Source organism: Bufo gargarizans, chromosome 5 (assembly GCF_014858855.1).
Source record: "Bufo gargarizans isolate SCDJY-AF-19 chromosome 5, ASM1485885v1, whole genome shotgun sequence".
NCBI lineage: Eukaryota > Metazoa > Chordata > Amphibia > Anura > Bufonidae > Bufo > Bufo gargarizans.
Window position 1 is genome coordinate 89137156 of NC_058084.1, and position 27565 is coordinate 89164720.

The 27565-nt window shown below is 44.7% G+C and overlaps 1 protein-coding gene across 1 annotated transcript in view; it reads left to right on the forward strand.

Moving 5' to 3' along the window:
* The first annotated feature begins 223 nt into the window (after positions 1-223).
* Positions 224-27565, forward strand: part of RGS22 (regulator of G protein signaling 22) — a 141141-nt gene continuing 113799 nt past the window's right edge. Inside the window, exons 1-5 of the mRNA XM_044294827.1 lie at positions 224-337; positions 3694-3722; positions 8797-8859; positions 14640-14849; positions 16715-16800. Coding sequence (XP_044150762.1) covers positions 313-337; positions 3694-3722; positions 8797-8859; positions 14640-14849; positions 16715-16800 — 413 coding nt within the window. The 5' untranslated portion in view covers positions 224-312. The remainder of the gene's footprint in view (positions 338-3693; positions 3723-8796; positions 8860-14639; positions 14850-16714; positions 16801-27565) is intronic.

Genomic DNA, 27565 nt, shown 5'->3' on the forward strand with positions numbered 1-27565 from the left:
CTCCTGCCCCCTGATAAGAACCTCAATTCCAGACCCAGGAAACATTGTCCACGAAGGCAAGAACAAAGCCCTTAACCTGCCCGGGCTAAGCTGTGTTCTCAGCCAGGCGATGGGGTGAGAGGAGGTCTTACCATTCATTACAATTGTGAACTCCATAGCAACCTTTAGTCACACACACACCCAGGACGAACGCAAGCAGCACTCCCTGCAGATCAATGGTCGTGTTCCCTGGTGCACCCTCCTGGCAGGACCCTGGCTATGCAGACAGACCCGTCAATCAACTCTCCTGAGGACTGAGCTCTGCCACCCACCATGGGGCACAAGAGGCTGGCGACGGGTAGGGAAGGATGCACTGTACTCCTCATCAGCTAGTATCATGGGCTGGGTGACAATGATTTCCTCTATAACCTCCTGTCTTCTTGGATCGGATTAGACTGTACAGAGACATTTGCAAGTAGTGACCCATGGGTGATATAATTATTAGGGGACACATATCGTGCCATTCCTTCCCATACATTTATAGTTGAGTGAAAGTCATCGTGCAGATTTAATTACTAAACATGTCTGTTTTAGTAACAGTCCGGAGCATTTATTCTTATGATTTTATGTTGTGCCATCCCCCAATTATTCCTGCTAGAAGTTAATGAATAAATGTATAACTGATGCTATATAGTCGATGCGGCCGGTGTCAGACTGTGCAGAGACACCCAGATGGACACTGATACATAAAATTCTAGCAGGAATAATAGAGGAAAAGCACTACATAGATATGTATATGAAAATATGTTCCAGAATTGTTATTGCATGTCCGGAGAGGTGACAGGTCCTCTGTAAACCTAAATCCTAAAGATCCTGCTTTCTGTCCAAAGCACCGTCCAAGCTTCCCCGCTTTCCTCTGAACAGATCCAATGTTTTTTGTCACAAAGAATACAGCTTTTTGGGTAAGGGATCAAGTGGCTTTCTTTGTGTTCTGGATCTACAAGCTCTGCCCGCAATACCTGGACCTGTTTCACACCAGCATGAGAATCATAGATATTTTTTCCTGGTTGCCCATGTTTGAGATAAAGGAGTTGTCTTAGTACAGCAAGTGGCATTTATCATGTAGAGAAAGTTAATACCAGGAACTTACTAATGTATTGTGATTGTCCATATTGCCTCCTTTGCTGGCTGGATTCATTTTTCCATTACATTATACACTGCCCCTTTCCATGGTTACTCACTGAAGTCAGACGGTCTCTTTAATGGAAAGAGGTTGCTTATTGTTCATTGTAATTGGTACTGAGAAGAGTAGATGGCTGCGCTGTTCAGTAGTGCTAAATGTCTACCTTAGGCCTCTTTCACATGAACGTGTGCGCCCCGTGGCCGTATTGCGTATCCGCAATACACGGGCACCGTTCCGTGTGCATTCCGCATCACAGATGCGGACCCATTCACTTCAATGGGTCTGTAAATCTCGGGATGCGGAACGGAAGCACAGAACGGAAACCTACAGATGCACTATGGAGTGGGGTTTTCCGTGGGGTTTCGTCCCGTACTTTCGTTCCACAAAAAGATAGAACATGTCCTATCTTTTTGCGGAATGATCGGATCGCGGACCCATTAAAGTACGGCTGCGGGCCGCACACGTTCGTGTGCAAGAGGCCTTAAAGTGAGTAGGTCCGCGATCCGCTGCCCCACGGTGGGTGTTTGTGCATTGCGGCCCGTTCGTGTGCAAGAGGCCTTACATCCTAGATAGTCAACCTGTGCCATGCATCTTGTCTCATGGGATACTAGGGACGCTGCTAAGATCAGGTGCACACACTCAAGAGCATAGGTTTTGTCCACCACCAAAAATGATTGAAGATAACTATAAACCAACTTTTTGACAACATGATAGGCTTGGATACAGAGGCTTGGATACAGCGCCTCGGTAGCACACTGTCCCTGGATATAAATTTTTTATGTAAATCATTGCTTTGCACCTGGAAGCAAATCCTACATGCAGCAGCACCCAGTTTATGCGCAAGCGTTGTCTATGTGCATTATTCTGTACTGCATTACTGTACATAGAAGTGTAAGAATCTTTGGGGGCCATTTACAAAGACCAGCGTTTTTCACCGGTCTTTGATTCCCCCTCTGTGCTGCCGAAGGGTGCGCCTAATTTATGATGAGGCATTACTGGAGCAGTTTTTCACCAACATTTACGCCTGTTTCCAAGCATAATCCCACCAGCATTTGCCTCACAGAGCCTTTATCCAGCATAATGACCTACAAAAAATTCATGATGAACCCATCCCCATGATCCCTAGGACAATATGTACAGCATGGCATAGTTACTTTTTAAAGGGGTTATCCTTTACAAGTGATGACCTATCCTCAGGATAGGTGTTTGCTACCTGATCCATGGAGGTCTGACACCCCGCACACCCACCAATCTACTGTTCTTCAGTAGCTCCAGCGCCAGAATTACGCAGCTTCCTCCGTTGCGCAGTGGACAGAGCTGGTAACTGCAGCGTGGCTCCCATTGATTTACCCCTTTTAGGGTCCAGTCACACGTTCGTAGAATGGGTCCGCATGCGTTCCGCAAATTGCGGAACGGGTGCGGACCCATTCATTCTCTATGGGGCAGGAATGGATGCGGACAGCACACAGTGTGGGCGGGTCAGGAGAGTCCAAATTGAAAAAGAAAAAGCAGGGGGAAGATGTACATGAGGTAAATAACTATATGAGCATATCTGTTAAAGGGGTTGTTTCGCTTCAGCAAATGGCATTTATCATGTAGACAAAGTTAATACAAACCACTTACTAATGTATTGTGATTGTCCATATTGGTTTCTTTGCAGACTTGACTCATTTTTCCATCACATTATACACTGCTCGTATCCATGGTTATGACCATCCTGCATTCCCGCAGCGGTGGCCGTGCTTACACACTATAGAGAAAAGTGCTGGACTATGCGCACCCCCACGGTCCCAGCCACCAGAGAGGTTGGCGCTTTTTCCTATACTGTGCAAGCATGACCTCCACTGCTGGACTGCAGAGTGGTCATAACCATGGAAAGGGGCAGTGTATAATGTGATGGAAAAATGGATCCAGCCAGCAAAGGAGGCAATATGGGTAATCACAACACATTAGTAAGTGCCTTGTATTAACTTTCTCTACATGATAAATGCCATTTCATGGAGTGAGACAACCCTTTAATTACTATAGTAACCCTGCAAAACCTCTTTAATCAGGAGGTGTGTTCATGCAACAGCCAGGGTAAAATTGCGGGAATGCTTTTTTTTTTTTTTTTACAACCCCAATTAAAAAAAAAAAAAAGTTGGGACACTGTGTAAAATGTAAATAAATGTAGATAAAAACAGAATGCAATGATATACAAATCCTATATTTTATTCCCAATAGAACTTTAGATCATAGTATCTCAGAAGCAAAAATGGGCAGAGGTTTGTTAATCTGTGAAAAACTGTGGCTAAAAATTGTGGAACAATTTCCAAAAAATGTTCCTCAACGTAAAATTGCAAAGACTTTGAATATCCCACCATCTACAGTACATACCGTAATGCCATCAAAAGATTCAGAGAATCTGAAGAAATCCATGCGTGCAAGGGACAAGGCCCAATGATCCCAACTTTTTGGGAAATGGGGTTAGAAACTTAAATAAATGAATAAATACTACAAACCTAATCAAATGTATCTTTTTCAATTCCCAGGACCACCCATGATAACAGAAGATGTTTTCGTAAGTATCATCAAAACTGAAGATCACAGGTTTTCACATGTAGCATCAACCAGACTTAGATTCTATCCTTCTATCTGGTTCTCTAAGGGTTTGTTCACATCTTGAAAGAAAAAACGTCTCCAGCACGTAGTGAGTATAAAAGATTGCTTCGTCTTTATTCCATAGCACTCGCAACAAACACAACCTCCCGATGCCTCCCGTCAGATCGACATGTTTCGAACCATAAGACTCTCACTCATGATCTCATATTTGTTCACATCTGTGTTTAGTAAGTTCAAATACCAAGCTGTGCCTGATTCATCACTCAACCTATGGACCCCATTGACCACAGTGGGGTCCATCATGTTAATGCTACATGCAGCCCAATTTTTCAAATAGGATGCAATCTGCAATGGAGATGTTGAGCTTTTGACGCAGATGTGAATTTAACATCACTGTAAAAACCTTGTAAACCCCCTCCCCACTTTAGGGATCCAGTCCTTACAGAACTATATGGTTATTAGGAGCCTTAAAGGGGTCATCCCAAAAATATTCTACATTTTTCAAACCAGCACCTGGATCTTAATTCCTGGAGTTATTCGATAAAATGTATGTGTGTAGTGGTATTTGGTGTTTGTTCTGTTCCATATTTCTCTGTCCACCTCACTGAGGTGGTCTCCCATGCTCAGTTCCATCCTTGAACCGCCACCAGCCCTATCTACTTTTAAAAGCTGTGAGAGAGCTGCAGCAGAAAGGATACGCCCCCTGTGCTGTGATCGGAAGAGAGCTGCAGCAGAAAGGATACGCCCCCTGTGCTGTGATCGGAAGAGAGCTGTAGCAGAAAGGACACGCCCTCCCCTCCTGAGAAGGGACACATCTTTTGACCTGTGATAGGGAGATAGCTGCAGCAGAAAGGAGGCGCCCTCGAGTTGCCAACTTGAAATAAATCTAACAGAGCAATTGGAGCAATGAATGGGGAGATCTCTGGATCCATGTGAGGTACAGGGCTTTGTTAGAAAGAGATTGTCATGTACTATATGATGGCTAATTATAATCTTCTATCCTCTGGATAGGTCATCATTATCTGATCAGTAGGGGTCCGACATCTGGGACCCACACCAATCAGCTGTTTGAGAAGGCAAGAAGGCACCGGTGTTCGCAGTAGCGCCTCTGCCTTCTTTCAGCTCACCAAGCACAGCACCGTACATTGTATAGCGTACATTGTATAGTGGCTGTGCCTGGTATCGCAGCCCAGCCCCATTCACTTCAATGGGGCTGAGCTGCGCCTAGGCCATGGTGCTACTGCAAGCTCTGGTGTCGTCTCAAACAGCTAATCAGAGGGGGTCCCGGTGTCAGACCCACACAGGTCATATACTGCCTCTGCCACACCCCCCACAGCGTCCCTGCCACTCCCTACTGGCGAGGATGGCATAAAAACACAGCATGTGCCTAAATTTAGGCGTATGGGCATTTAAAAAGTTGCAAAATTGGGCAGTGTGACTTTCTTATGCCATGCACTTATTATTTTATGCACTTATATAGCGCTACTATATTCCGCAGCACTTTACAGACATTAGTATCACGCTGTCCCCAATGGGGCTCACAAACTAAGTTCCCTATCAGTATGTCTTTGGAGTGTGGGAGGAAACCGGAGAACCCGGAGGAAACTGACACAGACACAAGAGGGAGGTACAAACTCCATGGAGATGGTATCCTTGGTCAGATTCGAACCCCAGCGCTTTGCGGCACCAGTGCTAACCACTAAGCCACCGTGCTGCCCCTTTCTGGTGTAGGGGGGCCACAGTAAATGACTCCATATGTCTCATACTGTTGCTGAATACTTAGGGATCATATAATTACTTTACTTATCTCATAATTGCTGATTCGCAGAAGCCTGCCATAGTATTCTAGATAAATCCGCACTGTTTAATGACTGCTCTATTTTCCTTTGACCTAAGTATAATCCCTGGAGTCTCCTGTAATTAGCGCAATTAACATATTAAGTTCTGATCTAGTTAGCACAGAGTCACCCACAGGGTTAACATGAGCTCCTCGATCTCCCTAGATACAGCTTCTGAGAGCCTAGCCTTCGTGCAGAACAACAATATAAGTCTGGGTGCAGGTATATCAGTTGTGTCCAGCACTTTGTGTTTTTGCTGAGCCGGACACAACTGATATACCGTATGTGTGTGTACTTTAGTGCACCGATCCAGCATCCATAGACTGATAGAGCCAGACAGAAAAGCACAGCATGCAGAATTTTTCTGTCTGGTGCTACTTGACATCACAACTGCATCACTGGATGATTATGAACGATCCCATAGAATACTAGGGGATCAGTTCTAGCGTCAGGTTCTTCTGCACCACATTGGAGGGAAACTGGAAGGAATTGCCAGGTTTATGTGAAGGGTCCCTAACAAACAGAATGTTAAGGGGAAATGCTCTATAAAACTGCTTAAAGGGGTTTCCAGAATTTTTTAAGTCCCCCCACCAGCCATACTATTTAGGCTCCATAGCTCCCGCACTTCTTGTCTCTACTTGTAAATTTCCTGCACAGATGGGATCATGTTCGTCAATGACTGGCCTCATCGGTGAATCTGTGATATGTCTCCACTCCCCAGACAGCAGGTCACTGCTGTATCACTTGCTGTTTGGGGACATGTCACCGCTGAGGCCATTCATTGGCTGCAGCAGCACACATGACTCTGTCAGTGCAGGAACTTTACATGTGAGGACCAGAAGTCTGGTCAAGACAGACCAGGAGACATGGAGCTAAAACAGAGTGGACGTAGGTAAGTATAGCTCTCTTCTCAGGTCCTGCTGGGGGACAATTAAAAGAAAACAAAAAAGTAATGGACAACTCCTTTAAAGGTGCAAATATACTCTAGATGTGTCTGACGGATGCTCATTCAGCCTACAGCTATCCCACCTAACTCACCTATATAAATGTACTAGCAGAAGTCCGTCTTTTGAGGGTGGCCTGAATGGCCACCATACCTGCCCCCTTAACTGTGACCTCCACCGCTCCCTTAAAGGATAACTGTCATATTTTTTATTTTATTTTCTAGTTTATTAGAGCTAGGCATGTATACCTGAGTTAGTCTGTCAATGATTGTCAAAATATCTGTAATTACCTTATAATAACAGCTTTTATTAATGTCTCCTGTCCCTTTCCACTGCTCCCTTAAAAGACCATTGCTATGGCTCATCTGTCTCCGGCTAGGAAGACAGAGGGGCGGTCCATCACACTGCATGCCTGCATTAGGCTTCAGAGTGAGGGAAAGCAGTTTTGACCTCAGAGAACTGGCACAGGAGCCATCTTGAGAAGATCCTCATATTGTAGGATTCAAAACAGCCGTAACTAAGGGCAAAACTCAAGGAAAACAGTGGTATGTGAAGAAACTAAAGATTGCTTTATGCATAATGCTGCTGCAGCAGTAACATATGCTAAAATTGTTTTTTTTTTTTATGAAAATATGACAGTTATCCTTTAACACTGTCATCCACAGTGCCCTGCCCCTTTAAAACTAACCTACAGCAGTGAAAAAAAATGGCTGGGTTGTTATGGAAACCTGGAGTAAAACTTTGTGTATTTGGAGACTAAGGGCCTGCGAGCTTCTATTGGCTGATAAGGGTCATGTGACATGGCTTCTATTGGCTAATGCATTTTTTGGGGAATATCTCAGGAATGGTACATGCTAGAGGTCTAAAACTTTCCCGGACACCTCATGTACTTGTGTGCCTAATTTCGTGATTGTAAATGCAATGGTGCGGATTCCTTTAGCGGACATACATACACACACATACACTAAGCTTTATATATTAGATGTTCAGCTAAGCGTCTATGTTTTTTTAATGGGGAGATGGGAATAAGCTGCCTGATCCTTGTCAGGACTCCCGCATATAAGAAAGTCGACTGGTTGGCAGATTCATCCAACCTTCTTCTAATGTGTATGGGTATCTTTAGGTTTTACACTGTAGGGAGCATGTATGGGCTGGGGTGGACTGGTCATAGGCCAGACAGGGAAATTTCCCGGTGGGCTGATGCCCAGGGGGATGCCCAAGCCCTCCTCGCGCCCCCTGGCCAGGTACATAACGATCTGGTGCTTTAAGCATTAATTAATGCAGGAGTATTAGGTAATTATGCACCTGGCCAATGGTTGCAGGTGCCCTCCTGAACTCAACTGTATCACCATCCTCAGGACAGTGATACAGTTGAATGCTGTGGTGCGGGCAGCAGTATTTTGTGCTGCTCTATGGTATTGCAGGCCCCACCTACTTCTGTTATCTCTGCCTATTTGTGTTGCCCTTCCTTCCTTCTGTCAATTTGGACCCACCTATAATAAGGGGCTTTTTTTTTTTTTTCAGGGCCAGTCTGCCCATGGAACTAATGCAATCTAATAAGAGTAAACTGGGTGAAATCTGTTTCAGGAAACATTTCTTGTTCTCCACGAGACTTCATTGTTTTATTATTAAATTTTTAATGGATTGTCCAATTTACAAAAACACTTTGAGGGCACTATGAGTTTATAGACCGGGTGCTCTTGTTTAGGGCCCCTAGCGGCTTGCCAGGGCAGCTGCAAATAGCATCTCCCTCTGAAGAACCTACTAAATCCTTGCATTACCCGGCTGGTCAATGTACATCATATGTTGCTTCATATCCCCTGTGGTGATGCTGAACACTTGTTCTAAGATGCTTAGTAGACGACAGCTGATCACAGAGCGTGCCAGCAGCATAATGTCCTGTGGCCGCGTCTCTTCTGTGGTACCGATCTGACCAAAAGGGACTGTGCAAAGCTGACAACCCTGTTATGATTAATTCGAAAGAGGAATGCCGCGTAATATTGTTATATTAATCGTGCCTGTTATTACAGCAAAGCTGATCTTCATTCATCCCAGACATGATGGATTGGGTAGAAGCTCAGGAGGGACATGTGCATGGTGACAACCTACCGATTGCAGCAATGGAGTATTATATTATCCATGCTCTTATTGGTAGTCGTGACTGTTAGTGTTTGCTTTGTGCTATGATCGGCTCCGACAACTACTGTGGTTCCTATTTCATCACATGTTGTGTTTTTCTCTATTTGCTTAGGAGGACTTCCTAGTAACAGACGACCTGCTTGTGGACTACTTCAATGAATTCTTAAGTCTACCAGTAAGTATGCATTCATGAATGACCCATTATTGCTCAATTCCACCCCCATATCTATTCATTTCCTAATACAATAATTTACTCATATAACACGATTATTGGCAGGAATTGTTTAAAGACCTGTCAGCAGACACAATTCACTTGTAGAGGACTTGTCAGCTCTCCTGACATGTCTGTTTTAGTGAATGCTTCCAATGGTTTACCTCCTGGACGTGCATAACTAAATTGCCAGTTGGTTGTTACCAATCCCTTGATTAACAGGGTGTTGGTTAACAAAAGCCTGACTTACCCGGACTTAATGCAGTCATACATTTCAAGGTGGAAAAACAGGGGAACAGCTCAATTCAGAGTTCCCTGAAAAAGTCCCATAATTAGTTCATTTGGAAGACAAGTATTTTAATACAAATATATCAGCCGGTGTCAGGTCCTCTTTGATGAAAATACAAACCTGAAAATTATTTTCCCCAAAAATGCTGTAGATGCTGCTTAACGTATATATTCTCTATTTTAAAACTTCGATTACTTTAACCCCTTGGATTTTTTTGTTTTTGTGTTTTCGTTTTTCTTTTTGTGATTTTCTATAGCCGTTTACATAGCCATATGAAGGCTTGATTTTTGCGAGATAAGTTGTACTTTTGCATGCCACCATTTAATATGGGAGACAATGTAGTGGGAAGTAGAAAAAAAAAATCAAAATGGGTTGAAATTGGAAAAAGTACTCAAGCCACAGTTTTATGGGTTTTGTCCCTACGACGTTCTCTATGCGGAAAAACTGATCCGTGCCCTTCATTCTCTGGGTCAGTATGATTACAACGATAACATATATTTTTAGTTTTTTTTGTGTGTTTTAATGCAAAAAAATTCAAATAAAACTTTGACAAAAATGTATGTGTACTGAGCTGTCTGGGGGCTCATTTTTGTAGGACTATCTGTAGTTTTTCTTCATTTTTTGGGGGTAAGAAAAGCGATGTAAAAATTGTGAATCGGCCATTTCGATCCTTTTTTCCAGTACACCATTCACCATATGGGATAAGTATTTTTATATTCTAATAGTGCATGCATTTTCAGATGCAGCGATGCCCATGATGTTTGTATTGCTTATTGTTTATATTCTGTTTATTTTTTATTGTTTAATGTTTATATATTGTTTATTTTTTTATTCTAGGGAAAGGGGAGATTAAATTTATATATTTTTTAACATTCTTCAACCTTATTTTAAGCTTTTTTTTATAGCCCCTCTAGGCGGCTACAAAATACAATACTCAGATTGATGACAACTTATACTGTATTTCCATATAATGACAGTATATTTTCATTTTGCAGATATCCTATGTTTGCCTGCTACCTGCTGGCCAACATCGGAACTGCAGTTCTAATATGCTGGGTCTCTTTAGAGAGATTCAGCGTATTAGAATGAATGACTGACATCCCCGATCAGCACACAGGGATGCCGGTCTTCACCTGGAAGCACGCGCTTCTTGTTTTTTTCTGTTTAGATGCCGTGATCACACTTAGCCATGGCATCTAAAGGCTTAACTGACTGCGATCGGCATTATTTCAGGTCACGGACATTACCCGCAAGCCTCTGCTGTTCGAAACAGCAGAGACCTGCTGGCTATGGCACCTGCTGCATGTCTGAGCTGGTGCCATGTTTAAAGACCCTCCCAGCCTAAGTCTACTTTCACACTCGCGTTTTGGCTTTCCGTTTGTGAGATCTGTTCAGGGCTCTCACAAGCGGTCCAAAACGGATCAGTTTGCATTCTAATGCATTATGAATGGAAAAGGATCCGCTCAGAATGCATCAGTTCAGTCTCCATTCCGCTTTGGAGACGGACACCAAAACGCTGCTTGCAGTGTCTGATGAAACTGAGCCAAACGGATCTTTCCTTGCACACAATGTAAGTCAATGTGGACGGATCCGTTTTCACTGACACAATCTGAGACATTAGAAAACGGATCCGTCCCCCATTGACTTTCAATGGTGTTCAAGACGGATCCATCTTGGCTATGTTAAAGATAATACAAACGGATACATTCTGGACGGATGCAGACGGTTGTATTATCTAAACGGATGCGTCAATGACGGATCTGCACAAAACACGAGTGTTAAAGTAGCCTAAAAGTTAAAGAGGACCTGTCGTCCTGGGGGACCTAAAAGTGGGGGAGTGCATATGAAAGTGGTAGGTCGGTTAAAAAAAATATGTCATCAATGAATGCTGGAGGGAAACCCAACTCAATCTTTTACACAATGCCTTATATGACTTTCGGCTTCCTCCATCCAGAAATAAGCCAAATAAATTGGGTGGTTGCCCTAAATGTTGATATATACCATGGATTTTGGACTTGTCGATCAGTACAGAATTTCTGAAGGATGAAAGGCAAGATTGTGAGGTGGGCAGGTCCCTCTAGTAGGCCATGAAGTTGATATACGGTTCTTCACTCAAACAGTGGTAGGACAAGTAGTACAAAGGTTACATCTATCCTGGTGGTGCCATGAATGACCCCAGTTATATTCCAGACCAAGCAAACTCCCCATAAAATTGTTGGTATCTCATTGAAGAGCTACACAGGGTGACCTGAAGATCTATGAAGATTCTCATTCATCCAAGTCATGGTATATCAGTAGTAATAAGTCAGGACAACTGGGCTTGTTGTATTTTCCCTTGAAGATGTATCACTAGTAATCTGACTGGCTTTTTCAATTAGAATGACTTGTACAAGGAATCTGTGACTCATGCTTAAGTTAGCATAATGTATTTATTATAATCAACAAATTCTATTCAAAGGGAAGTTACCATCAGTAAATGAAATTCTGTTTATCTCAAGTTTTTATGTTAAACACATTTCTTTAGAATTTTTGGTAATTTTTTAAAATATTTTCCATGTCACTATATTTTAAAAATAATCCTAATATCATGCAGTTGTTACACTGTTCACTAGGCCTAAAATATGTCAAGACTTCCTGTTCCTTGAGAGTAGCCACATGGTCCATAGACACACTGGAGATGCTCACTGACTTCTATGGGAGAGTTTTCTAGACATGCTCTGTTACCTGTGCAGAGGTCAGGAAGGAGCAGATAAGCTGTGATATCTCTTTTTGTGAATAGTGGATCCTGTGTTATCTACCTGCATGCAAAGCTGATATTAGCTATTGTAATCCTGCTTGTGATGATGATGCAAAAGGAAGTCAACATTTTATTAGGCCTCATGGTCAGTGTGAAAACAGCATGGTTTCGGGATTTTTCCGGGATAGTGACATGGAAAATCAAAAGAAAATTAACCAAAATTTCTAAATAAAATGTTTAACACAGAAACGTGATTCAAACAATAGGTCATTTTCTGATGACACATTCCCTTTAAGATTGTGGCTGTAGGGAGGAGAAAAGCTCAATTAGATGCAGAGATGTTGGGTTTAAAGGGTTTTCCAAGAGTTTTTTTTACTGATGACCTATCCTCTGAATAGGTCATCAGTATCTGATTGGTGGGGGTCCGACACCCGGGACCCTGACTGATCAGCTATTTGAGAAGGCATCGGCGCTCGCAGTAGCGCTGCGGTCTTCCCTCTGCTCACCAAGCACAGTGCTGCACATTGTATAGCGGCTATCCTTGGTATCGCAACTCAGCCCCATTCACTTCTATGGGGCTGAGCTGCGCCTAGGCCACGTGACCGATGAACGTGATGTTACATGGCCTAGGAAAAGCTGAGAGAAGGCCGCGGTGCTACTGCGATCACTGCTGCCTTCTAGAACCGCTGATTGGTGGGGGTCCTGGGTGTTGGACCTTCAGCCATCTGATACCGCTGAGCTTTCCAGAGGATACATCATCAGTGAAAAACTCCCATAAAACCCTTTTTAAGACAATTCTGTTGATCTATAATTGAGGACCTACCACCATCTAGAAAATATTTAATGGAGGTGAAAGCATTTTTAAAATGCACTTTATATAAAACATGCATAATTATTAACATAACTAGTGAGATGACTTGAACAATGAAGTCCCTACCATCATGCCACTACAGAATGGTCTCGGCATCTTCTCCACTGCTAAATGTGCATCAACATTGACTCATAGAGTCATTGCTGAAGTCTTGCAAGGTTGCCATGACTGTTTCCTAGGAACCCACAATCTCCTAGGACTTCTGAGACGCCTCTAAGAGGCAATGTCAATGCTATTTGTTTTAATAAAGTGATTTAAAATTGTTTTTCCTCTAGTGGGGGTAAGGTCCAGGCAAGGGAGATATTCGGTTATAAAGGAAACATCATTTGTATATAGTAAAAAAAAATTAGAAGATTGTTTTATTGCTGGTAATATCATACATTTCTCCCCTTTAAGAGCCTAGGCGGTTTGAGTGACTCAATAGTTATGTATGGATGCATGTTAGCCTGAATGTAAAACACCACCCACTGATTAGGCCATGTTCACACATGATGGATTTGCTGTTGCTAGTATAGTTTCTGCATTAAAAGTTTGCACTGTGCAAGTGAATGTGCTTGTTAGAAATCTAGCCTTTACAGCGTTTTTTCTTTTTTGTGTGGAAAAATGACATTTTTGTATGGCATCTTTTCAGGCAGTTTTTTGAACCAAAGCTAGAAGCAAAACTAAAAGGAATGGGAAATACTGTTTAAAGAAAGAACTTCTGCTTCAGGCTTCAGGCTTTCTTTTTTTAAATAAAATCCTGTATAATATAAAGACATTGGGCTATTAGAGTGATTTTTAGGACAATTATTGGGAACAAGCGTTCATAGGATCACTTGTTCCTGATAATATATAATCAAGCAGCTGATAAATAATAAAACGCTTGTTTGTCAGCTGGTTTGATTCTTTCATCAGGATGAATTAAATTATGCATGATTATCGGCAATGCGTAATCAGGGATGTGCTGCTGATAATCAACAGAACTGAATGAAGGAGGAATAAGGGAGGTAGCGATCATTCCTTCCCCTTTCACTTTACCTGTGTAATAAACCCCTTCAAACGAGCTCTAATCAATGCGTTTATCATCAGTCGGTGCTCATCCTGCCTGATTATTAGGGATTCTAATGGGGCCCTAAAGAGGAGCCAAATGATAAAGTGGATGATAAATTTGGTGCAGACTAAATGCTTTTCACCATTGGTTGGTTTAATTTGTAGTAGAAGTTTGCGCCTGAACTTTGGCACAATTGTGGCGCACACTGGTGCATCTTAAAGGGGTTGTTTAGCCTGATTATATTGATAGCCTAGCCCCAGGATAGGTCATCAATATCTGATCTGCAGGGGGTCCGGCAACCCCGATGATCAGCTGTTTAAAGAGGAGTCAGTGCTCTATGCGAGTTCGGCTTCCTCTTCATTATACTGTATGTCATCACCCCTGTAGCGGTGGCATACTGTAACTACCAGTACTCGCTCCATTCAAGTGAATGGAGCGAGTACTTGTCATTACACTGCCGAGACTTCAGAGATGATAGGCAGTGTAATGAAGAGGAAGTAGCGCTCACATGGAGCACCGCCTGCTCTTTAAACAGCTGATAGCCGGGGGTACCGGGTGTAGGACCCCCGCAGATCAGATATTGATGAGCTATCCTGAGGCTAGGTCATCACTATAAACAAGCTGCACAAAGCCTTTAAACCATGTCCTTTTTCTGCTAGGTCACGCCATCTTTCCACAAAGCTATGTCCGCTAAGCAAGGGGCAGTAAATTGCGCCAAAATTCTGGCACATTTTAAGCCAAATTTTAGGCACCATCACATTAGTAATAAATGAGCAACTGTTGGTTGACCAAGTATATTACATCACTTTCTTGGCAGGCGTTCACTGAAGCAATCAAGTTCAACAAAATATATGGAGTTTTTGAAGTGATTAGCAACGTCCCCGATCAGCTGGAACAGCAAATTAAAAAGGTGTTACGTGATTACCGATCACCAGACCCCATCTACAATGCACTGAGTGTCACTGCTCTGAGCTCGAAGAAATCCTCTGTTATCGGTGTAAAAATTGACAATAATTATAGTGTTATGGTAAGTGACGCCTGTGTTACTTCTATAGTTACATCCTGTTTTATTATTTATAATAGAAGCAAAACTGAAGCATTTATTACAGTGTGTAGATAGGGTTCAAGTAAATGCATTAAGGTGGATTTAGATGCCCAGATAATTGGGAAGATAATCAGGAACGAACGTGTGAACGCTTGTCCCTGACAATCTGCCCGTGTGAAGGAGCCGCCGTTCACCCGATGAACAAGCGGAAAACTCACTCATCGGTTGATCCTGTCGTTTATGCAAGCACATGTCTAAACAGCGGTCTGCTACCCAAAAACAATGAAGCTGTATGAGGATGAGCGATCGCAATAGCCATCCCTCATCCTCATACTGTGGAGGTGATCACTGCATGTAAATGCAGCTTTTCACCTCTACTTAACGAGCATCAGACTGTCGGTCCATAATGTGTACTCAAAGGGGGCACATTTTGCAGTAGACTATGGCCCTGGTTTATCATGCCTTCACTTCAGAACTCTGGCTTCAAAAAGTTGCTAAGAGAGCTGACATGCAGTTCTCTTAGCTGAGCGGAGCAGGCAGAAGCAGGAGCCCACTCCACTCAGCTAATCCTGGCATAGTAGATTGGTACAGGGTACCCATGTGCTATGCCAGCAGTTAGTAATAGTCCAGGGAGCACGGGCAGGAGCAGTAATATGCGCTCCTGCCCATACTTACTGCGCTGCTGCGGCCCTATTCATAAAATGAGTACTCTGTACACCGCTGACAGCTCAGCGGTGTAGAGAGAACTGAGTTTTAGCGCACCAGTGAATGGTGCACTTTAGGGAAGAAAAAGTACTGTAAAAATCGAAAATTAATAAATAAAGTATATTAAAAAAAGATTTTTTAGTGTAAAAGTTTAGTTACTCTTTAAAGGGTTCTGCAGTTCTTTTAAACTGATAATTAGTGTTGAGCGCGCATGCTTAGCCGAACTGCTATTCGGCTCGAGCATCACTATGCTCGGCACATCGGAGTGCTCGGCCGAACACTCGAGTACAATTTAATATGACGAAAGTAAATGGGAGACCCGAGCATCAAACCAGGCACCCCCTGCTCTGAAGAAGAGAGGGTGTCTGTTCACAGAAAAAGGTTAGAAATTGATGGAAACCCCATCAAAATGGTTCGGAACCAGCATTAAGAGGATGGCTGGATGTGTCTTGGACTCCTATTATCTACGGCTGAGGGTTTTCCCCATCCTCAGCCGTGACAGTTGAATGGCTTGGGTGGACCTGCGCACTTAGATCAATATCATTAGGGTGACAAAAAGTTTTCTGATTGTCCTAACATAATATTCAATAGCCTTTCTATACGGTTTTGTCATGTAAACTAATTTGCATAAACATGGGCATATAGGAAAGATATGCAAATGGTCAGAATCTGCCTTGTTTTTCAGCTGAAAAACCATTTGCATGGAAAATTTGCAATCTACACTACTCATGAACATCGCCATCTATTGTTTTCATAGTCTTATGACAAGAGTAATAGTCTTGTCATAAGACTATGAAACCAATAGATGGTGCTGTTAATGACTGGTCAGACCACCTGAGCACACTAGCACTTTGGTGCTCGATCAACACTACTGATAATCTATCCTCTGAATAGATCATCAGCATCTGATCGGCGAGGGTCCGACACACAGGACCCCTGCCGATCAGCTGTTTGAGAAGGCAGTGGCGCTGGCAATAGTGCCGCGGCGTACTCTCTGTTTACCGCTGGCCCAGTGACATCACGACTAGTATCACTGGCCTGGGTGCGGCTAAGCTCTATTCAAGTGAACAATAGGTCTGTATTGCTATAATATAATATAATTGCTATAAATGTATTATTTATAATGTGTTTTTTTTTTCAAGTGTTTGAATCGGGAACAAGGTGTTGAATGGATTAAAAAGGAAAGACTTCCAGCATTTCTGAAAAGTGACTGTTATTTTGAATACAGGTACAGTGAAATAAAAAAAATTCTGACTATAATAAAAAATAATTTCATCGCCAGCAAAAGGTAAACACTGTTATGTCAACTAAAGGCCTCTTTACATGGGACAACGATTGCGGTAATTATCGGGAAGAATCATTCCTAAGAACACATATTTTCAATGATTGCCTCGTGTAAGTGCTCATTCACATTAACATATTTTTTGGTGTCTGTTCGGGTTTTTTTGTGTATGCGGAACTATTCACTTCGATAGGGCCTCAAAAAACCGGAAATGACTCCATGTGCATTCTATCTCCGTATATCCACAGGCCCGTGTCCTATTATTGCCCGTATTATGGACACGGATAGAACTGTTCTATTATGGGCTGTTCCGCGTCGTGTACATGAGCCCTAAAGGTGCACTTATCACCTAATGAACAAGCAAAAGCTAGTTCCTGCGGTGAAAGCATTGACAATGCAGATCGTTCTGTGTAAACTGGGATCTTGTGTCCAGAAACAGGGAATGTGTATGGTGACAAGTGATTGCAGCAGCAATCACTCCTTCTCATACAGCAGAGATGATTGCTGCATGTGAATGCAGTTCTCTCCTCCTCTAACAAGCAGGCAAATATCAGGAATAAAAGGTTTATTCCCTTTTTTCAATCAGCACATGTAAAGGACCTTAAAAGGAAGGTCTCATAAGAAAATGAAGTACCTATTGTTTGAATCATGTTTTTAGGCTAAACATATTGTTTTTTTTCATTGTGATTTTTGTTTTAATTTTCTGTCACTATTGTGGGGATTCGCTCTGGTAGTTAGGATAAGCGGGCGCAGTACAGAGGCAAAATACAAGTTCGTAATTCAAACTTCAGTGTTTATTCACACATGATGCCAAAAACAAAACGTCACTTTTGCAGTGTTGGTGTTACTAGCCACACCCAATATAACAAAAAGTCACCTTGGTGGCAGTTCTGCCTCAGAAAGTCCAAATACAGGCTTTAGGCGGCCTGTTCCCCTGACACAAGGGTCTCAGCTCTCCAGCACAGGCCTCAGATACTAGCACACATATATGGCTTCTGAGCCCAGCTGCCTATTTAAGGACAGCCAGGTGCTTCTAAAACCCGGACCGGCACTTAAAATCCGTTCCAGTATTTGACCTCACCTAGCTGTAAATCAGCCCAGCAGCACATGCTGGGAGGAAAATACCTGTTTTCCCAGACCAAACCTCTCACTGTGTCACATACCCCCCCTTTGTTCAAGCCTGAGGGGGTGAACACACGCCAGACAGTGTACCCGGGACAGGACATCCGCGTTTCCCTGTAACCGGCCTGCCCTGTGTTCCACCGAAAACAACGTTTTGTAGGGAGAAAACCATCGGGTGACCCAGGCATTTCTGTCCTTGGCCTGGCTCATCCACTTGAGAGGGGAGTGGTCGGTCACCAGGCGGAATTTTCTCCCCAAATAAATAATAGCGGAGAGACTTGAGTGCCCACTTGATAGCCAGCCACTCTCTCTCCACTATACTATTCCGGGTCTCGGCTGGAGTGAGCTTACGGCTAAGGAAGACAACGGGATGCTCCTCCCCGTTGACTTCCTGAGACAGTACAGCATCGAGGCCTACTTCGGAGGCATTGGTCTATACTATAAACTCCCTTTTGAAGTCGGGTGTCACCAAAACTGGGGACATGCACAGGGCCGACTTCAAAGCAGAGAAAGCCTCTTCCGCCCCGATCATCCCAGCGAACCATCATTGACTTGTGTCCCTTCAAGAGCCCTGTCAATGGTGCGGCCACCGTAGCAAAGTGGGGGACAAACCTCATCTAATAGCCCACCATTCCCAGGAAAGACTTTACATTCCTAGTGGTGACAGATCGGAGTCAATTTCGTATTGCCTCTATTTTGTTCACTTGGGGTTTGATGACTCCGCACCCAATGACATAACCCAGGTACTTAATCTCCTCTAACCCTATCACACATTTTTTGGGGTTAGCGGTTAGTCCCGCCCTCGGAAGGGAGTCCACTACAGCCTGCACTTTGGTTAGGTGACTTTCCCAGTCGGTACTGTGGATGACAATATCGTCCAGGTAAGCCGAAGCGTACCAGCAATGTGGACGCAGCACAATGTCCATAAGCTGTTGAAAAGTGGTGGGAGCACTATGCAAACCAAAGGGTAGCACCTTGTACTGATACAGCCCCTCAGGTGTGATGAAGGCAGTTTTCTCTTTGGCAGCCTCTGTTAAGGGCACCTGCCAGTACCCTTTCGTAAGGTCCAAAACAGAAAAATACTGGGCTTGTCCTAAACTCTCGATAAGCTCACCCACCTGGAGCATGGGAGACACATTGAATTTGGAAATATCGTTCAGTTTACGAAAATCGTTACAAAACCATAACCGGCACCCTGGCTTGGGTATTAAGACTATAGAACTGGCCCACTCACTTTTAGACTCCTCAATGACATCTAGTTGCAGCATTAACTGAACTTCCTCCAAGATGGCTTGTCGCCGAGCCTCGAGTACCCGGTATGGTTTTAACCAGACTTTGGCCTAACGTTCCGTCACAATGTCATGCTGGATTGTGGAAGTGCGTCCGGGGAGGTCAGAGAACACATCCGTGTTCCGACTAACGAACTCCCTGGCTGTCACAACCAGACAGCTGAGAAGCTCTGACAGAAGCCTTTCAGAACCTCCTCCTTGAGTTTCTTTGTTGTGATGTTCAGTTCCTCATCTCGTTAGCCTCTCTCAGCTGTCATGTAGTTGGACTGATTGCATCCCTTTAAATTCCACCCCATAATGCATCACTGGGCGGCTTATACTACTTCCTGGAGTGTGTGTGCATGCTGGTCCTGTTTTGCAGTCTGCTACAAAGTTAAGTGCTGAACATTTATCTGTTATTTTCTGTTTGCTGGATCCCAGGTGACCCTGACTACCTCCGTGTCTGGTGTAGGGAGCCGGTGGTCGTGTCCCCTCACTATTGTAGGGTGTTCAGGGGTTATACAGTCGAGGTACGTGGATATGCAACCATCCACCTCTGGGATCTTTGCATAGGCTGAGCAGCCAGGGAAAGTCTCAGGTCTTGTGCAGGGGTCTCCCTTTTGGTTCCTTAGCTTTGGATCCAGTGAGTCATATATGCATGTTGCTTTGTCTTGTTTTCTGTACACCGTCCGTGACACTGGCCTCCTGAGCCTGTTTAGAGGAGAGGCTGTCAGCAACTTTTACGGAGGCAACCGCTTACCCTGCATCAGACAAAGGGGCTGGAACTTCTTCCCCTAGAAAACCCGCACACTGGCTCTCTTCCATAGAGGTCTCCCTATCCTTGCATGGCTTAAGCAAATTAACATAGTTGATCTGTTCTGGCTTTCGCCACCATGGCTGGTGTACCTTGTAGTTCACATCTCCAACTTTCTCGAGTACCTCGTAGTGCCCCTGCCACCTAGCCAGGAACTTACTGTCCACGGTCGGTACCAGAACCAAAATCCGATCACCCGGGTTAAAGATCCACACCTGAGCATGCCGATTAGACCCGACTCTGGGCTCGCTGAGCTGCCTCCATATGCTCCCTAACAAGAGGCAACACTGTCTCTATCCGTTCTTGCATCTGGGTAATGTACTCAATAACACTTTTATACGGAGTGAGTTGTTCTCATGCCTCTATGGCTACATCCAAGAGACCGCGAGGATGTCTGTCATATAGCAGTTAGAAGGGCGAGAACCCAGTAGAGGCCTGGGGTGCCTCTTGCACTGCGAACATGAGATAGGGCAGAAGAAGGTCCCAGTCCTTCCCATCTTTAGCCACCACCCTTTTCAACATATTTTTTAATGTTTCGTTAAACCTTTCTACCAGACCGTCCGTTTGCGGATGGTAAACGGACGTCCGTAGCTGTTTTATGTGCAGCAATTTATAGAGTTTATAATGTAGATTTGTGGCGACAGCCACCTCGTGGGTCCATCTACCGGCCACCGTGGTTAGAGACACCAGCGCGTTGGGCTAGTCTTTTAAGTCTCCATGGATGCACATCACCCCGACTTTCCGGCCAGCATACTCAGTGGACCGCACCAGGGTAGCCCTTACTAGGTTCACCAGACTCCCTTAGTCCAGCAGAGCCTCCGCCAGAGTGTCTCCCACTTCTACCTGGCACAAGTGATCTAGAGACTCTGGGGTACCTGTTGCACACAGCCTCCTGGCATATAGCGACTGACGGTAGCCATAGTTAGTGTCCATGGGCTCAACCCGATGGGGACAGTCAGCCCTTACATGACCAGGCTCCTGAGTAAGCTAGCAGACTATAGGAGCCAGGTCCGTCATGGGTACATCCTGGGCGGGTTTTATCGGCTTAAATCTCCGGGCCTGGGGTGGAGATTTCCGGGGTTTGCCGACCCCCCCTCCTGACAGAACCCTCCTTTAGATTCCTGGTAGCTTCATAGCGTTCAACCAGGTCCACCATCTAAAGGGCATTGCCAGGAGACACCTGACCGATCCAGTGCTGGAGAGGGTATGGCAAAGCCCTCCAGAACATATTGGCTAACAGAAGATCCAGCATAGCAGTGGAACTCAGCACATCAGGCTGTAGCCATTTTTGCAAGAGGTCAAGTAAGTTATAATACTGGGGTCTTGCAGGCTCAGCCGGGTTGAACCCCCACTGATGCACCCGCTGGGCCCGGACCAACACATTCACCCCCAGTCTTGCCAGAATCTCACTCTTGACTTTCTGGTAGTCGGCCGCTTGATCATCCGGCAAGTCGAAATAGAAATTGGGAATCGGATGCCAGGAACAGAGCGATGACCTCAGCCCACTGGTCTCGGGGTAGCTTCTCCCTTGTGGCCACCTTCTCGTACATCGCCAAGTAGGTTGCAACATCATCTGCGGGTGTCATCTTGGGGATCGCCGCACGGACCGCTTTCCGGGCATCGTGGACGCTCGGTTTTGCTCCTGTCGTCTGCAAAGCCATCAAGTGTTGTAGCAGCAGCTGGTTTGTGTCTTGCTGCTGCCTGCTAGCCTCCCACTGTTGCAGATTTATTTCTTGCTGCTGTTTGTTAGCCTTCAAGGGGGCCTTCATTACCGCCTCCATTTTGTCAAATTTAGCGGGTTTAATGCAAGACATACAACCGTGCCCGGTGGAAAAACAAAAACAACAACAATATTTTGGCGCTTACGTCTGCCTTTCTGCGCTTGCCCGCATCCTCCACCAATTGTGGGGATTCGCTCTGGTAGTTAGGATAAGCGGGCGCAGTACAGAGGCAAAATACAGGTTTGTAATTCAAACTTCAGTGTTTATTCACACATGGTGCCAAAAACAAAACGTCACTTTTGCAGTGTTGGTGTTACTTCACACCCAATGGCAAATTAATATAACAAAAGTCACCTTGGTGGCAGTTCTGCCTCAGAAAGTCCAAATACAGACTTTAGGCGGCCTGTTCCCCTGACACACGGGTCTCAGTTCTCCAGCCCAGCACAAGCCTCAGATCCCAGGAGGAAAATACCTGTTTTCCCAGACAAAACATCTCACTGTGTCACACTATCTATATTTAAACAAAAATTGCCTAAACCATGTAGTTGTCGCACTGGCCACTAGGCCTAAAATACGTCAGTGCTTCCTGTTCTGGACAGGTAACTTTTCAGTAGTCATCTTATTGTCATCACAGGCAGGACTACAATGACAGATAGTGATATATAGATAACACAGGATCCACCAGTCACAGAGCATGCCTAGAAAATCCCCCATAGAAGTCACTGAGGTAACCTGCAGTTAATTGTGTCTATGGCCCATGTGGATGCTCTCAAAAAGCGATGCGCCTAATTTATTAAGAGGCATTCTGGTGCCCCGTGTGCCAAATTTTTTTATTTAAATTAGCTAGAGGCTGGCATAAACATGAGCTATAAGTTACGCCAGCTTCTGGCACAAGTTAGGAAAAGTGGTGAGAACCTCAAGAAGTCACAAATTATGGTGCAAATATCTGATCGGTGGAGGTCTGACACCCGGGAACCCTGCAGATCAGCACCCTCCTATGAGCACCGCGGCCTTTTCTCTGCTTTCTGTAGGCCAGTGACAACACGTTAATCGATCGCATGGCCTAGGAGCAGCTCAGTCCCATTCAAGTGAATGGGGCCGAGAGCGATACCAAGCACAACCGCTATATACCGTAATATACGGTGCTGTACTTGGTGACCTGCAAAGATCATCCGTGTGCTTTCCGCATCTGTATGCCTGTTCCACGGGAGAGATTTCTCAAAAGTGGTGAAAAGAAAAATTAACTGTGTTGCCCATAGCAACCAATCATATTCCACCTTTCATTTTGCAGAACTACTTTAAAAAATGAAAGTTGGAATCTCATTGGTTGCTATAGGCAACTAAAGCAGTTCCCCTTTAGGGTGCCCTCACACGTGGTGGACAATTCCGCCAGAAAATCCACAAGTGCAGATTTTTACAAAGTTGCGGATTTTTCTGCAGCGTTTTCCACGGCAGAATCTATTTCCGATTGAACTGAATGGAAAGATTTTCATACAGGAAATCTGCAACACAACATTATATACTCTGCGGAAAGTAAATTCAGCAGAGGAACACTACGCAGGGATGGACTATTTTCAGCCCATCCCTGTGGATTTTCTGGCGGAATTTTCCGCCATGTGTGAGGGTACCCTTACACCAGTTTTGATAAATCTCCCCCTAAATGTTGCATATTAGACCACGCCCCTTTCAAGTGACACCACACCCCCTTTCCACTAAGCCACTTCCCCATCAGCCTAAGCATAATTTCTCTGAATCTAGATGCACAAAACTGCACCACAAATTTGGCGCAATTTTTGACAGAACCTAAGTGCGGTCACATAACGTAAATGTGGACCATTGCTTTTCATATATTTCTTCCCATTCTTGGTGACTGTATCCTTCATGTGAATTGTCCTTCCCCTCTTGTGTTTCTGATTGCTTTTATTCATTGACATTATTGTAAAGATTGATATTTTTGTACGGCTTTGGCAATGTCCGTATTTCAGTCCGCAAACAACAGATCCACAAAATACAGATACCTGCCGTGTTTTCTCACTCCCATCAATGGAAGTGACCATTCTCATCCACAATAGGACATGGTCTACCGCTTGCAGAATGATCACATGGATCCGATTTGTGCATGGCCCCATAGATATGAATGGGTCAGTGTAATAGTCCGAAAAAATGTGGATAGCACGTAGATAAAATATGGCGGTATGCATGAAGCCTATTCATGTGGTGCCCTTTGTGCCTCTTTTGTAGTTTTTGTTATATGATTTAGGCAGTACTATGACTGGTGTTTTATAGTATGCCCAATGTTTAGGGTAACTGTGCCAGCTGCGGTGATGTTCTGAGCCCGCATTCTTGATGTAAATTTAATTTTCTTTGAGCTTTCAGTAGACTATGTATTACACTCCTCTATGGAAGAAAGTATGGACACGTCCTTTAAATACTGTGTCACAAAGCTGCATAACAAGCGGTTCCCCACCACGGTGCATCTGCTGTTTTTTATTGCAGTATCTAGAAGCTGTTAAACTTTCTAACATTCTCCATGGTTAGATACCAAATGTATCCGGGGTTACCAAAAACATCCTATTGTCTGACAGCTACAAAACATAAGTGCAGAAGAGAGAAGAGAGAGTAATAAAATAGGCGCAGAGACAGGTTTAAAAGTATCTTGGGTAATGGAAAGCTATGTGCATTGTGTTAGGCTACTTTCATGCTCACGTTTTGTGCGGATCCGTCATGGACGGATCCGTTCAGATAATATGACCGTCTGCATCCGTTCCGGACGGATCCGTTTGTATTATCTTTAACACAGCCAAGATGGATCCGTCTTGAACACCATTGAAAATCAATAGAGGACGGATCCGTTTTCTTTTGTGCCAGATTGTGTCATAGAAAACGGATCCGTCCCCATTGACTTACATTGTGTGTCAGGACGGATCCGTTTGGCTCAGTTTCGTCAGATGGACACTAAAACGCTACCAGCGTTTTGGTGTCCGCCTCCAGAGCGGAATGGAGACTGATCGGAGGCAAACTGATGCATTCTGAGCGGATCCTTTTCCATTCAGAATGCATTAGGGCAAAACTGATCCGTTTTGGACCGCTTGTGAGCAGTGGCGTCTCTAGCTTTCAAATTTTGGGGGGGCACACTGGGGGCCAGGACAAAAGTTGGGGGGGCAGCTATAACAACTATACATTTACACAAGTATACTTAGAAATGCTGCGATACTTTACCCAATACCTAAAACCGCAACAGAAAAGAAAAGTCCTGCTGTCTGTGGTTTAAAAAAACAAAAAAAACAATCACTCAGATTTCAACATGTCCTAGTTGCCTGTGGATGACACTGTTATAGGGAGAGGGATCTGTGGATGACACTGTTATAGGGAGGGGGATCTGTGGATGACACTGTTATGGAGGGGGATCTGTGGATAACACATACCGTATATAGAATCTTATGCTATATGTGTCATCCACAGATCCACCCCATGACAGTGTCATCCACAGATCCCCCCCATAGCAGTGTCATCCACAGATCCCCCTCCCTATAACAGTGTCATCCACAGATCCCCCTCCCTATAACAGTGTCATCCACAGATCTCCCTCCCCGCCTCTCACAGGAGTGTACATTTGACATTTTTAAACTGTAATCCATATCCTGCAGAAACTTTAAAGGGAGTCTGTCAGCAGATTTACCCCTTTTTAACAGTTGCCATTATGCTGTAGCCGCAAAACAGACGATTAACACAGTACCTTTATACGCTTTGGTGGACTTTTAAATCTGCCAAAAACGAACTTTGATGAGGGCTCGCAAGTGCCCAGGGCGGAGTCCACCGTGTTGGAGCCCAGGCAGCTCTGCCTCTTCGGCTCTTATCCCCGCCCAGCCTCCTCCTCTGCTCGCCTATCTGTTGTCTCTCCCCCTCAGCGAGATCCCGCGCCGATGCGATAACTTCCTTGGCCGGGGCATGCGCACTGCAATGCCCATTGCTGACACGGCATCGCAGTAGCTTATGCGCATGCCCCGACCAAGGAAGTCATCGTGTCGGCGCGGGATCTCGCTGAGGGGGAGAGACAACAGATAGGCGAGCAGAGGAGGAGGCTGGGCGGGGATAAGAGCCGAAGAGGCAGAGCTGCCTGGGCTCCAACACGGTGGACTCCGCCCTGGGCACTTGCGAGCCCTCATCAAAGTTCGTTTTTGGCAGATTTAAAAGTCCACCAAAGCGTATAAAGGTACTGTGTTAATCGTCTGTTTTGCGGCTACAGCATAATGGCAACTGTTAAAAAGGGGTAAATCTGCTGACAGACTCCCTTTAACTTTAAATCAGGATTCAGCGGCCGCTCATCTCTACTAGTACCTTAACCTTACACCACTCAGCTAGCTTCGGTAACTGGGCCAGGCTACAGCCTACAGGTACTGCCTGTTAGTTGTTACCGAGCGAGCGCTGATTTCGGCAGGTCACAGGATACGGATTACAGTTTAGAAGAAATGTACACTCCTGTGAGCGGTCCAGACCAGTGGTGGATCCAGAGCCTGGTCTCGGGAGGGGCACTTCCAGATTATTTTCTGTCTACCGCCACAAAACAATGGTGCTTATAGAACAGACTACACAGTGTAGAGGTATACTGTATATTGGGTGGCACAGTGGATGCTATATGTGTATACCTTAAACATATTTCATATGAAAACTTACATTTACTTGGCTTGGACCTTGGGGATCTCGGACACCACTTCAACACTTTGGCTGGGGGGCTCGGCGGAGCTGATGTTGTGTTTTATCCAAATGAGAAAGATTTCATAATAAGGATTTGCAGAAGGGACAGTGGGGTCGCAGAGCAGGGAGAGGCTGGTGCTGCTACTAGGGGGACATACCATGGGGGAGTAATAAAGCCCACTATAATGCCCCCCCAGTATAAATAATTCTCCTTATAATGTGACAGTGCAAAAAATACCTCCTTGTAATGCCCCCAGGTGAGTTAATGTCCCCATAGTGCCCCCATAATGTGCCAGTATAAAATACCCCTATATAGTGCCGACAGTAAATGCCCCCATAGTGCTCCTCTCTCCCCCTTCCTCCTAGTGCCCCCTAAAATGTACCAGTATAAAATGCCCCATATATAGTGCCCCAGTAGATGCCCTCAGTGTCCCCCATAATTTGCAAGTATAAAATACCCCTTCTTAGTAGATGACCCCATAGTACTCCTCTCCCCCCTTCCCCATAGTTCCCACCATAATGTGTATATAAAATGCTACTGTACAGAGCCTCCCATATAAAATATCCCTTCTTTGTGGCCTCAGTAGATGCCCCTATACTGCCCACCAATAATGTGCCAGTAATAAGTGTCCCCAATAATGTGCCAGTAATAAGTGCCCCCAATAATGAGCCAGTAATAAGTGCCCCCAATAATGTGCCAGTAATAAGTGCCCCCAATAATGAGCCAGTAATAAGTGCCCCAATAATGTGCCAGTAACAAGAGCCCCCCCATCATGTGACAGTAACAAGAGCCCCCATCATGTGCCAGTAACAAGAGCCCCCCAATGTGCCAGTAACAAGAGCCCCCCATCACATGCCAGTAATAAGAGCCCCCATCATGTGCCAGTAACAAGAGCCCCCCTAATGTGCCAGTAACAAGAGCCCCCATCACATGCCAGTAATAAGAGCCCCCCAATGTGCCAGTAATAGGAGCCCAGTCCCCCATCACATTCCAGTAATAAGAGCCCCACCAATGTGCCAGTAATAAGAGCCCCCCATCATGTGCTAGTAACAAGAGCTACCCTATGTGCCAGTAACAAGAGCCTCCCCAT